The sequence below is a fragment of the Melospiza melodia genome, chromosome 2 (assembly GCF_035770615.1).
Source record: "Melospiza melodia melodia isolate bMelMel2 chromosome 2, bMelMel2.pri, whole genome shotgun sequence".
Taxonomy (NCBI): Eukaryota; Metazoa; Chordata; class Aves; order Passeriformes; family Passerellidae; genus Melospiza; species Melospiza melodia.
The window spans coordinates 87803614-87818138 of NC_086195.1; the positions used below are offsets into that span (position 1 = coordinate 87803614).

General features: G+C 35.5%; 1 protein-coding gene across 2 annotated transcripts in view; it reads left to right on the forward strand.

Annotated features, from left to right (window-relative positions):
- COG6 (component of oligomeric golgi complex 6) overlaps positions 1–14525 on the forward strand; it is a 54835-nt gene that overhangs the window by 3269 nt on the left and 37041 nt on the right. For both annotated transcript variants that reach the window (XM_063149224.1, XM_063149223.1), the window contains exons 4-7: positions 1316–1374; positions 11570–11681; positions 13568–13650; positions 13889–13959. In XM_063149224.1, the coding sequence (XP_063005294.1) occupies positions 1316–1374; positions 11570–11681; positions 13568–13650; positions 13889–13959 (325 nt within the window). The remainder of the gene's footprint in view (positions 1–1315; positions 1375–11569; positions 11682–13567; positions 13651–13888; positions 13960–14525) is intronic.

Below are 14525 nucleotides of genomic sequence, written 5' to 3' on the forward strand. Positions count from 1 at the left end.
GCCCAGAAAGTACTGGAAAGAAAGCAAATTTCCTCTTCTTTGTTTATTGAAATTTGCAATTAAGTTGGACATGAATTGTTACAGTCCTACTTTCACCTTTCAAAGCATTTCTGTACCTTTACTGCTTTTTTGTTACAGCTAATGGAGTGGCAGATAAAAAGGCTGAAATGATTCAGTGTGAATAGATACTTTTGTTAAACCTCGCAGGGGTCTCAAGACTGGCATCTTCAATTTGGCAAGCTGTAATTTGGCTGTAATGCAGTATTGAAATATTCACAAAATGTCTTTATTGCCATTTCCACCTCTTCACTTGCAGTATTATTCTATACTGGATGCATTTTGATTTTAGGATTTTTTTTTGTTAAATTGTCTCAGTTTTTCTGCATAAGGGTTCACTGGTGGCATCCAGCGTGAAGCCAAAAAATCCAGCTGTCTTTTAGCTTTTCACAGAGCAATAAGTTTCAGAAGTCTTTAGTTGCAGCAATCCTTTTAGTTCTGCAGTTGCTGTCTGACGCAGAATTGTTTCTGCTTGGATTCCCTTGCACTGCCATCACTCAATATTTAGGGCTGTGTTGAATTTCCTGAGTTAGACTGCTAGAGTCATTTAGATTGGGAAAGACTTCTGAGATCATTGAGTCCAGCCCAGCATTGCCAAGTCCACCACCATCCCCTGTCCCTCAGTGCTACGCCTGCACATCTTTTAAATACCTCCAGGGACTGTGACTCAGCCACTTCCCTGAACAGCCTGCTCCAGTGCCTGACCATCTTTTCAGTAAAGATATAAAGTTATTTTTCCTAGTAATTGTCCTTGGTCCATGCAGCTCTATAAGCTGTTGGACTGTAGAGCTGGGCTTGCTTAAACTAGCAGAGCTGTGTTCATCGTCTTTTCTAAAGAAAAGTCTGAGTGGACACTGGTGCTGGGCTCTTTAGCATCCAAAGGTATTTGTTTCATTTTTTTATTTTGTGACAGCAAATGATTTACAGTTGATGGGCAAAGAAAATAGTCAGAACTATTTCACTAATATTTATAGCATTTCTCTATTAAATATAAATTCAAAATAAACTGTGTGAATATATATGTATATAAACATGAAAATAAATATGGATAAGGATACAAATTTATTTATTTTACTGCCTGGACATAGGGATAGTTAATGAATACTTGTTTCAAGAAGGCCTTTTATTTCAAAGAATATACTCATTTAAATTGCTTATACTCAGAAAGCTTCAAAAGTATTACCTATTTTAAACATTGTTTAATACAATTAAAATGTTTGTATTTTTCACATGCTTAACAATTCTAATTGTATTCTAGGCAGCAAAGGAACAAACCCAGGACTTGATTGTAAAAACCACAAAACTTCAGGCAGAAAAGTATGTATACTACCTTGTTTATTTGATAGAATTTTCTTTTAGATGTGACTCTGACACTTTGATTTATGACTTCGGGATTATTTTCAATACCATATGTGTTTTTAGCTCAATGGCACTCCTTGATTACTGGCAAATTATTGAAAAAGGTAAGAATGTGTATTATTGCTTGTTTCAATAAAACCTGGCTTTTTAGGGAAAACAATAATTTACAGTGGTAGCACATGCTAAATATGGATGTGCTTTGCATGAAGTATGTTGATAATGTAAGTTATATGGTGTCATAACAGATATGGACCAACTCAATTTCCCATCAGTTTGACAGGCTCCTTGTTATTAATGTTTTGTATCCAGTGGAAATCTTTTTTTAAGGTGCTGTATGAGGAAGTACAAAGTTGGATTCTAACCTACTCTGCCATATTTAAAGGTGACTGTAAAATACAGGAGTGCTGTTTTATGAGCCTAGCACAGATCACTTTTCCATTGGCTCTCCAGCCTCCCGTGGAAGAAAAGATTTGTATTTTTCACTTTTCAGTATTTTTTATTCCTGAGAAGGGGATAATAACCAATGACTGATTCAAGCAGTCTATTGTTTTTTGGCTAGGATGTATGGTTTTATAGCTTCAGGTTTTCTCAGTGTAGAAGAATGGGTCCCCTTGCTTTATGAGCTTTCTTCAGAAAATTATATACAGTTCACTGGAGGTCAGAAATAATTATTTTGCAGTACTAAGTTTCTAGTGGAAATTATGGTTTTGGATTGCTCTCAGTGAGCTTTCAAAATCTGTAGGTTTATGATATGAGTGTCAGTAGAAAATCTGTACATATTTTTGACATTGAATGCAGAACAACTGCATAAAATGCAATGCTGTTTCATATAAAGTGAAGGATTTGGTAAAGACACTTAAAGTAAGTTAGCAGAAGTCTTAAAAAATACATCATTTTGAATATGAGTATGTGAAATAGTAGAGAAGTGGTCATATGTTTTGTAGTCTCAAGACAAGGAAAGCTGCTTTGATTCCTTGTTCTGAAGCAGAATAGGGGATACCAAGACCAGTCCCAAGAGGTGTATGTCTAATTGGCCTTAAATTCCTCAATTAAAGGAGATTATGCAGACTGTGCATCAATGCCTCCACAATATAGTCCTTATTTGCACTATAGTTTACTTAAAAGACTTTCTGCTAATTCCTTTAAAAGACAGAACATCCCCCTAGTGTGAAGAGGAAAAATGTTTAGGAAGTAATCTTTTCTTCTAAGCATCTGTGACCTTGGAGGGCACATGTAGGAAAAAGTTTGGAGGTTTGTTTTTTAAGTATACCGTTAAGTACTCATGAGCAGAAGTCAGAAATTACTTGTGACTTCTACAGTCTGATAGTTATGGAAGATTCTTAATACCATTATATTAGCAAAGTAGAATTTTTCCCTCCCTAAATGTATGAAAAATTGTGAAGACTGTTTGGTTCCATTTGGGACATTTTAGTTCTTTGTTCTTTTAACTTGTTAAAGGACTGTTTGTTCTGATGTATTCCTTTGGTTTACATCAGCCATATGAAGAGGCATCTGCTGCCAGATGTTAGGGGATTCTTGAACACCTGAAATCTGGCCTGTGAAAAAGTACAAGTCCTAAATTGCTGATGCCTTCAACTTAATGTGATCTTTTTTAGCCAATAAATAAGTGGTGAAACTGGAAGGACATGGTTTCTCTGTCCTCTGAGGGTTGTCCCGAAATGGTGTCTGGTTGAAATGCAGAGATGAAAACTGGACCTGTTCTATTATGTTTTTCTATTAGGCTTAGCATTTATGTGATTTACTTTAGCTGAGCACGTTTTTGTAGCTGGAAAAATGTTAGGATTTTATTCAGTGATCTGAAGCTGAAGGGAGACTGTAGACTTCCAGATGCATTTAATGTATAAATGTTAACTAGGGATTTAGATTATTTTCCTTTTTTTTTTGCTATACTTAAAAAGGAATGGCTGTCTAAGTGGCTCTATGTGGTACTAGGTTTCTATAATAAGCAGTTTTGTCACTCTGTTATCACCTATATAATTAGTTGTAGTTCAAGATGGTTTTTGGTTTTCAAAGTTTCTTACCTGAACTCTTGTTGGTTGTCCTGGTCTCTCAGATTTGTGGTTTGAAGGTTGAGCTGCTCACCTGGTGTTTCCTGTAGGTAGTCCTGGTGAGCACTTTGGGACTTCCTGTGTTGGTGAAATGTATGAATTTAACATATCTGGGTAAATATTTGGGATAGAAAATTAGATTTTTGTCTCAGATTTAGGTTAAAACTTACACATTCTTGGGTTTTTCTTTGCAGCATTTTTTTTCTTGTTACTTAGTTTGTGAGCTTTAGACCTGCTTTGGCATAAATGCTAAATGTAGGGTCTTATTTAGATAACAAATTTTAAAAGTAATTAATGCAATTGCATTTTTATATTTGTGAATATGTCCTTTCTTTGGTCAGTTAGGTTGCTTATTCTGAATTTATTTCTTCTATGAAGTCTAGTTAAAACTACTGTACATTGGAAGCAGTTTTCCATCACACTATTTAAATTATGGTATCTGCTTGGCATAGGAAATGAGGTTTTTTTTTCCCTTTTTTCTTTAAAACTGAGACTTACCATAACTTAATAGAACCATGTAGTGTGAAATAAAGTAGTCCAGACATCCAGCCCATCTACCTCTTCATAACAAAAGGTTAAGTTATTGCTTCTCAGTAACATAGAGTCTTGAATAGAGTGTTCAATTTAATAACAAGCTTCCATAATAAAGAAAAACTGAGTTAATTCAGGCAATTTCTAGTAATTGTTAAAAATCCACTTCCATTTTAGTAGATTTTTTGTACTTCTACTTGAGCACGCTAATATTGCTTTCAGGTTGCATTAGGTTTTTATGTATAATGAGATTACTGTGTTTTCAAACAATGATCATCTGTTGTGCTTTAAAAGATGTGGGTTTGTTTAATTGTTATTACTAGTAGGCTGACAGAAAAAGGATCTTGCTTGCTCCTTGAAGTGAGATTTAATAATAGCTTCCTGGGACTTGTTGGTTCTCTGGCTACCAGCCACTTAATAATAAGATGTTGTGCAAGATGTGCTGTTTTTGAGGTTAGCCACAAGTTAGAGTCATCAATGTAACAATTGAGAAAAGAGACTAGAAGGTAATACTTGCAATATTAATACTTATAAAATTAAGAGTAAGAGCAGTTATGTGTGTGTATATGCTCAGGGGCTTCACTGAAAATAAGTCTGCAGAAATATAAAAGTTTTTGAGGGCTAGAACTAGTGTTCTAAAAGTAAAAACCACAATGCTCTGAAAGCCATTATGAAAGAATGGAAATGGCTCAGACAGATATTTCTTGAGTCAGGCTACTGGTTCAGAGCTTTTGTGGCGATTTTGCACTTGAACACCTTTACAAGCTATCTTATTTTGCTATGCTCTCTTAATTGCATTCTTAAACAGAGTGAAATTTGTAGTTTGATGTCAGAATCTTTGTTAGTTATATCAATTACAAAAAAAGCCAATTACATTGTTTTACTTTTTAAAAGACAACTAAATATGATTCCCAGACAGGAATGTAAGTGTGCACTTCAGTTTGTTTTAGTTGAATCGCCTTACATTCAGGCTTGATCTTTTTTTAAAACATAACAAACACCATTCTTGGAATTAGTCAATTATTTGACTGTCACCTCTGTGCTCAATACAAGCTTAGAAGTCTTAGGAAAAATGTTTACAAGTGAGTCTGCTTCAGTGTGCTACACTACTGATCTCTCATCCTTGTCTCTTGGTGCTGCCTTTTTCCTTTTCTAACAAATATCTTTTTTGTCATAATCAATTTGGAACTTAGGCAACAAGTTCAGCACTATTTGGGGCAGATTAGAGAGGTTTGCTTTTACCAGCCCATGCTAAGAAAAATGGTGATCTGGTGGTTTGCATTGATGAGATCTATTTCATGTGTTGATCTTTTGAAACTTGTATTTACATTTATTCCCACACATGTGCTTCATGAGAAAAGCAGTGATTGCCTGAACTGAATTATAATTCCATGTGGGAGAGGGTGAAGACTTGAAGTTCCGAGGCTCATTTTCTATCCTGATTTGTAGCAAAGTAAAACATAGATGACAAGGTATAGCAGAGGAATAAAACCAGCTAAAATGGGTCTGAAAGAAAAAACCCAAAACTATTTTGTCACATTCTAGCCATGACCAGCAGAGAGCATGCAAAACCTTATTTTCTTGCCAGCTTTTCTTCCTGGCAACTCATTTGAGACATGAAGTACTCTTGGTCAGTATGAAATGAAGCGTGGTTTTACAGGTCGAGAAACATTCACCAGAAGTGCAGAATCAGTTACATGGTATAATTGCTGACTGATGTTTGTGTGATCTGCTCTGGGAAGAAAAACCCAGGAACAGAAGGACCAGAGAGCTTGTGGTCTTCACTGGAAATTGATTTTGGTTTTATTGTTTTCCTACTATCTGATTTAGTTCTCCTTTTGCTGCAGCTTAAGCTCATTTCTTTTGATTTTATTCCAGGTGGATGTAGAGAACAGTGTGTAATTTCCATGCCTTTGGCAACGTTGCTGAATTTGATGGCAAATTTGAAGCTAGACCAAGCAGGCCCCTTTCAAGTGACTTTATATCAGATTTTTAAAAGATAAACTGAAGATACCAGTCGGTTTGGTATAGAAATATGAAATAGCTCATCTCTACAAGATGGAAAAGAATGTGTTCATTGGAAACACACTCCTTTTAAACTTAATCTGTGAGATCAACTTACAAACCATGGATCATGGATCTTAACCATTGCCAAACAGTGATTTACTGTGTGTGTTCACATATCTATATCTGTATATATCACATGATCTCTACAAAGCTCTGCATATGAAAATTTTGTCCAAAATACTCCATAGATGCATACCCATCATATTTAGAGAAAGTCTTACCAGTACAAAAGTAGAAAATGATTGAATTTCTTGAATTTATTTGCATCATGTAAGCTTTTTTATTCTAGTGTTTGGTAAGATTTTAATCATTTCAGTGCAGATTTGTTGCCTAACTTTTGATTCAGCCTTTTGAAATTTTCCTCATTTATTTTTTTATCACGGACTGTGTGAGATGGCAGGGCTGCAGCATTGCAGGCTGTCTTCAGATAGGTGTTACAGATGAGAGAAACCTTCTGAGTTCAAGTCCACTCTCCCACTGCCGCCTATTCTTTGCATGATGACTTTGGTAAACTCATCAACTATTCAACACATAACTAGTGCAGTATTTTTGCATGTTGTGTGCTTTACTATTCATGGAACACTCAGCCAGAGGCTCATTCTTTCCAGTAAAAGCCTTTCCCTGATTTCCAACCTAATTATTGGATATAAATTGACTGTTTTCTCATCTTGTCCTTTGTCTTAAGAGCTGCCTTCATCTCCTGTGATAAATTAGTTTTTCCATTTCCATGATGATCCTGCTAGCTGTGGCCTAATGGGAATCCATTGTTCTTGCACACAGATTGTGATCTGTTTTCCAGATGAGGTCTCACTAAAGCCTTCTTTGCTATTACTATTACTATTGGTATTTTTTTGTATCCTGGAAGCGTTAGACAATTCACTGGAGTTTTTTACGTCTTCCTATTTTTTTAAGTAAGGAGAATATTTCATAATAATTCCTAATGATGGAATGGGTCACTGAATACCTCCTCACAGTATTTCAGTTCTTCTTCAGTAAGAGATGTGTTTGACAGATAAAATGCAGAACAAAACATTTGTTCTCAAAATTTACAAATGCGCTTTTACACCTCTCCTTACTCTTAAGAATGGTTTTCTAATGCTTGTGTATAACTGTTTTGTTACATAATCTTGTTTATTTGCCTTTCACATGACAGAAAAATAATTCTGCAGATTTATACAAGTCTGTTAAACATGATTGTTACTTACTTATGAGTTAGAAATACTCCATTGTCCTGAGGCTTTAAAAATGTGTTGAATCCTCAGTACCGCAAATTGAAAGTAATTTCAGAATGACTGCTCTGATTCATCCTGAGTAGAAGAAACTAGCAGACTTTTATGCTGTATGTGCTCGCAAGATAAAATTAAGCTTTGGAAAAGTCTGCTTCTTCTCCACCTCATTTTTGAGCTGTCGAGGTGATAATCCTAACGAACAGTGCACATTTGTATTTGGTTCAAGGGAAAAGTGCATGAAGTGCATAGTTTTCCCAGCCTTTTGAGTTCTCTTGCAAAAGAATTCTGTCTCCCTGGTAACGATTAAAACTGGGGAAATTGCTTTGTTGGAATCCTGTCCTTTGCCCAAGTTCTAAATTCTACCAACACTTGGCACTTCCCCTTTTGCATTAGTGCAGGGTTCCCATAAGCTGTTAGTTTCATTCATTTATGCAGGATTAACTGTGTTAAAAGAAAAAAAAAATTGGAATAACAACATGGTATGGCCTTTCCTCAGTTGTACTGGACTGCTTAGAATTTAGAAATGATTATATCTACAGAAAGGCCAGTGGGTCTTGAAATGTCCTGTTGTCTGCACACAGGTACCGACTGCCGTGGGTTATATGTAAGACAGACTTACACTGACTTTTGTTGTTACCTGCATTGGGTTTTGTTAGGCACTTACTGTAGTGAAATGATTGAGCAGCCTTGAGTGACATTTTAATCCATTGCCCTGCCTTAGCAAGATAGATTAAATTCTAGTTAAATATCTGCTAGCTTGTATGTGAGGAAATAAATGCATAAATAAATATATATGAAAAAAAAATGAATACAAATCTGAGTGTATTGGTCTCAGTAATACTGTACACTGCCAGGCAAAAATCAAAGGTATGAACAATTTACATATTTTTTTCCTAATCCATCATCTAGGCTATAGAGTCTCTTTCTTGTGCAGATTGATAATAAAGGCAACTTTCACAGTCATCTCAAGCAGAACTGGCTAACCTGGGTTCTGAAACAGAGCAGCTCTTTGAAATCCTGTGTGCTTTGTAAAGAGCCCAACAGAAACAGCTTTATCAAAATTCAGACACATGCTTTTGTTTAGGAGAGATATTTGTCACCACTTCCCAATCACAATCCTGAGAAAAGTGGATGAAACATTGCTGCCACCTTGAGGTTGTTATTTTCTGTGTATATTGTGAAGCTTAGCTTGCCCAGTGTACTTGAGTTTAATGTATTGACTCTGTATTATAAAAGTTAATTATATTAGGAGTGCATAGAGTCTGTCAGTGTGCACTTATGCCATGCCATGCCTTAGCCCAAGACACAGCCAGAGATGGGAATGGCTTTAAAGTACAGTGTTTGATCACACCTTGTTCTCCATAGCAGCAAAAATTGAGGGAGGATTGTAAAGAGTGAGGACTTGCAGAAGGAGAGATATTGGTTAGCAAGATAATTCTTTTTTTTATGAAGAAGGAGTAAAACAGGGCACAGAGTTCCAGGACTGACTCATGAGCATGCTGTTTAGACAGTTCCTAACGCTGTTTCTTGTTCTACCACAACCCTACTTCCACCTGAAAATGGAGAAAACCATTATGCCCAGTATGCTACACTTCTTAAAATCAGACTTCCTCCCACCCACAGTTTAATGGAAGTATAGATTCAAAAAATCTGAAGAACAGAAAATAATAAATGGAAATCTTCTGTAAGAGCACCTTAAAGTTTATGGACTCAGGAGATACACAGGCTCAAAGAACAGAAAAGTTTCTCAGCATTCTATCTGCTCCTCTCTTTGTGGAAGCTTTATTTCAGTTGAACCCAAAGAACACCTAGCATTTGCCTTCTCTCATCTATTTGCTAAAGCGATTGTCTCTTACCTAAAGGGAGGGGTAGTCCCATCTATTTTCAGCTTTGTGGATTTATATTAAATTGAGACTAATTTATTTAATTCTCTGATTTACATTTTCTGTTGTTTAAACGAAATACAGTGGTGGTGATGGTGAGGCATTAGACTTGCTCAGCAAAAAGTGTGAAAGAGGAATGCTTTGTTGAAAGCAGCATCATTGTGTTAAATTTTTTAAGTGTCCTTGGCTGATTTTCAATTTGAGTAGCCATCTTGAGCCATTTGAGATGCCTCTAGGGTTTTCTTGACTCATAATATTTATAATTTTGATTATTATTAGTAGTTGTAACTGATGATTGAAATGAGCTCTTCTTATGCTCCAGAGGAGTTCTGAAGTGTAGTTTTTGTGAGAGTTTTGTAGCAGCAGTGAGGTCAGTGCCTCTAGCCTGTGACAGCTTCTGGTGCTGGCACACCCAGTCCCTTAGCACAGGCTGTGGTAAACTGAATTAGAAAATACATGTAATCTCCACCCCCAAGAGGTAAGAACTTTTGGATTTTTTCCTGCCAGATTTGTTCCCTGATCTCATTCAGTACATGATGATGTAAACAATGGTGCTGGAAGGTCAGTACAGGTCAGGGATGAGCAGGGCTGGCTGAGGCAGCCTGAGTAGCATGGCTTACACATCCCTGCAGTGAGTATATTAGTGCAGAGCAGACCTGCCCCATCTTTCATCTGTTGTGAGAATTTCATAGTTACCCTCAGAACATCTCTCACAGGCTTAATACTGATTTTAAAATACTCTTTTGTTCATATCTTCTTGTCTCTTTCTTGTACATTCTGTAGACCACTTGTCTTTTTGCCTCTTACAGGATGACTTGCTCTCTTCAGATTTCACCACATAAATCTTCTGGCTGAAAATTTACTGAATTTGTTCCAAATTGTCTTGTTCCATTCCCCTTCCACTGTGTTGGAAAATGCCTGGACTTTTCATGGACGCATCTGCCTGTAGAGTTGGTTAAAATGATCCTGCATTACTCTTGTACCTTCCCTGAGAAACATTTGGCTTCATGAAGATTCAAAATTTCGAATTGTAGAGTTTACCTAGAGAAAATTAAATAGTTTTATTTTAAGCATTGCAAAACTGTCAATGTAAAGATAAAATCATTATAGTTGCTAAGGACCCCAGTGAAGCCTGAATTATCAATTCAAGATGTGATATTAAAGCATATGAGTTTTTGGTTTTCCTTTTTGATTAGGTCTCTGTCGTGTAACTTAGAAATATTGGCTTACTTTCATCTTTGATTTCATAGATTTTACTGTTAAAGTACTGTTGGATTTTATATTGCTTTCCCACTCATTGTTCAATGTGCTAGAGCATTGACAATTGCAAAAATTTAATCTGATCGCTAAAAGATTGTGTGGAACTGCAGGGTAGGAAGGTCATCCATGTCTACAGAAGGGAAGCCAGTTTTCCATAATCAGTAGCTGAATGAAGTTCAGACACGAGTTGGATAGTAGAGAAGGAGTAAGTGAAAGCTTTCTTTTCAAGCTTTGATCTTGCAAGGAAATTTAATTGTACAGTATATAGAAGTATACTTGCCCCTCTTACCACCCTGTAATAACAATGTATTTGTCTTGTAGTAATTATATCACATTGAAAGATGAAATGATCTTAATGGAATTGAGCTTTATTCTTCTGCAAATAACTAATTGGTGCTTTCTCAATGTCCTGAAAAAGTTCCTTTATTTCCAGGAATACTGTGTGCTCAAACCACAGTTCAAGCAAATTTTCTGTTGCTACAGGAATCCCAGTCCATTCCATTTGGGTCCTCCTGTGGTTGTAAGGAGTGTGACAAAACATGTGCAGGAAAATGCTGCCTATGTGATGGTGTTTGCATATTGCATCCTGGCTGTGTTTATTTCAGAAACAAGAGAATTAGCCATTGCATTTTGATTACTTGTGACATTAGTAAATTGATATACCAACTGCATGGTGTTACAAAGAAATGGATCTGGTCTGCAGAAAAGTAGGTTAATGTAAGGTTAATTTTGTAATTTTGGATGCTATAGACTTTTCCTTTCCTTAGTGAATTTGAAAGGTAATAACTGCAAGCATTACAAATGTGCAAGCACAAAGTATCTGGATTAGATAACTTATGGTACAAATGCTGAAGAAATATTATTTTGAAGAACTTAGTAATTTTCAAATGTGTTAAAATACCTCTATATTATCTTTACTGAATAATATGTGTAATCTTAATAAAAAGTCTTATGTGAAAAAGAAACTTAAGTGTTTGATGGCAAGAATGTGCTATTATAATTTAATAATACCAATTTCTGGTGCTAGTTGTATTTTGGAAGGTATAAATATGAAAAATAAGTCTTTGAGATAAGCATAAAAAGCTGATATCCTCTTCACTTTGTTTTATTACAGTCAGAGATTAGAAATGAAAGCACAAGTTGCAGATGCATTCATAGCAAAATTCCAGCTGACACCGGATGAAATGAATCTACTTCGAGGCACAAAAGATGAGCCAATTACTGAGGTAGCTCAATGAACATTAAAATCTTCACCCTGAACTAAAATGTAGAAATGCCCTAACTGAATTGTACATGAGATATTATTTTCCATTTGCAACTTAATTTTTTATGGAAGAGTGTACCTTTTAGAGAATGGTGAATTTCTGATGAGTTTAAAATGTATGATGAAAGATTCAAGTAAAGAGACAGAAAACCATCATTAAATTCTAGTTTGTGTAATGATGTAATGAGTTTGAGGCAAGTGAGCTCTCATGTAATCAGTTTGAGGCAAAGTAGTTTTCATATGGTTCTACACTTCAAAAAGACCTTTATGAAGTCTGAATTTTCAGTGAAGAGATTTTAAAACTTCATGACACTCAAAGCAGATGAGAAGCTTGCAGCTCTCTAGTACTGCCACTGTGCATGTGTGTGTACATTTTGCATATTCATGTATATAGGTATTCAGTGACTTGAGGCAATAGGAGCTCAGGCTATCCCTCAATGTTATTTGGTTGCTAAAGATACTAGGTGCTGATTCACTCTAGCCACCTTCTAAAATAGGTTTTGGAATATGACATGGTTTGAATAGGAAGACACAGTAAAAGGAAAATTGTTCTACAATAAAAGCAAACTGAATAATGAAAGAATTGAGTATACCAAATAGACTTTTTTATCATTGTAGTTGCATGGAAAGCTTCATGTAGTTTATCAGCAGGTAGTCCAGATTTATCTCATTTTCACAGGCATCCTGTTTGCATTAAAAGCACTGTTAAAAACATGGAACTGATAACCATAAACAGTGCTAATGAAAGCATAAATAGAATGTGCTAAATAATTGTGCACTTGAGTAATTGCTGTATGCTTTTGTACCACTATTGCCAGGAAAGAACATTCAGGTTTCTAGGAAGCGCCTATTGCAGGGAGCAATGACAGTAATGCTGTGCCAGTTACTGTGTGATTAGTTTGCAGCCAGCGAGGTCCTTTTGGAACTTAATCTAAAAACGTGCATAAGTAACTGAGATAAAACAGTTCTTCTGCTTTGGTTGGTAGAGTTCATTAACATCATGTGTGTGCATTTCCCCTAGGATAGAGTCAACTATTGTCCTTAAAACACCTTTGGTCAGACTTGCGGGTTGGAAATTTTCTTTTATCCCAAAGGAAGAGTGCTTTGGGTTTTTATAATCATGGTCTTTAACACAGTTGATGTAAGGCAGTAGATTAAATTGCTGGCCTCTTTTACTTAGAATATGTCTATTTTTATGTGACTTGAACCAGAATGAACATTCCTGAGCAAACTGTGTTCAAATCAGAAAAGATGTAACAAACAGTTATATCTGAAATGCTGGTCTCCTCCAAGGCATTTTAAATATGTCTTCATAGGAAGGCCTGTTTGAAAATGTTACTGGCTTTCTATTTGCACTCTGAAACTAACAAAGTAACCTTTTTAGCTATATGTACTTGTCTTCTAGGCTTTAGGTTTGTTTCTCTTTTTTTTTCACTGCTGCTGTTGAGTTACTCCACAGAGAAATGTTGTTGTGGAAAACCTTAGTCTGGTCAATTGCAAATGTTTTTTTTTTAATTTTTTTAAAGAAATAGTTATCCCATTTCATGAGTACAAAAAATATCAACCTGCAATCATTGTACTTTACAATGTTTCATTTTGCTCTGTAGTTTCTAACAGTAATGGGAGACAGTGATGTAATGCATAGTGGTGTCCTCAAATATCTCCCTAGAGTTAATGAGTGTGAAAAACACCTACTTTACAGGACAGGTCAAGACGGGTTAAAAACATGTCTCAAGTGCTTTTTGTTTTTTTTTTTTTTTTTGAAAGAGGGAGTATAGAGTGCTAGAGATTTGAATAGAAATTACTGCTTTTAAACACTGCTTGTATTTTGTTTTTCAATTTATTTAGGATTTTTTCAAGGCTCTGGGACGAGTAAAGCAAATTCATGATGATGTCAAGATTCTCCTCCGAACAAATCAGCAAAGGGCAGGGTGAGTCCTACTTAAATGAGTGCAAGAGAATCATTTACAATTAAAAGCAGAAGTTAAAACAAACTCTCATTCTTTGCTTCATATGACAGAATATATACAGAAATATGCAGAATATTTCACCAAAAAAAATTTTAAATACTCAAAATTTTAATTATGGTATGTTGAATTTTACTTGAAGTGCCTTTGCTAGTACTGTCTAAAATAGAATTTGTAAATAAACTTTTTATTTGTCTTGTAGCTTGGAAATTATGGAACAGATGGCTTTACTGCAAGAGACATCTTATGAACGACTTTACAGATGGACTCAAAGTAGGACTAAGAATGTTTTTATGTTTATGATTATTATGATGACGATTCCTATAATTCCTTCATGTGGATTGAACTTAGCACAAAGCCCTTCCAAGATGTATTAACATTTTGGTTTCCTTCTTAGGGAGCCAAACTGTTAATTGGCAATTCTCTAGGTTTTTGGGTCAATTTCATTATTATAAAAGTGGATTATTTATTTGTGTTTTTAGTAGATGGTTTTCCACAAAGAACAACTACTACAGTTTGGTAGTCCAGACAAAATTTTAATTGTATTGAATTTCATTTTCTTGCGAGTTAGAGGGAAGTTGTTGGTTTTAAGGATTTGATAGTAGGATCTAGTTTAGTGGGAGGGGTGGTGGGTTACTTTTAGAAAAGAAAAAATCCTTTTGTCAGGATGCTCTTTTGAATGATAGTAGGCTTTTTTTTATATATATGTACTCTGGTTGTAGTCATCCAACACCTTGATAGCCTCAAATACATCAAATATAATTGCTCTTCTCAAAAACAAAAGACTGTCTCACTGACAGTAAGATTCATGGGGAAAAATTGGTGCAGTGTGATTTTTA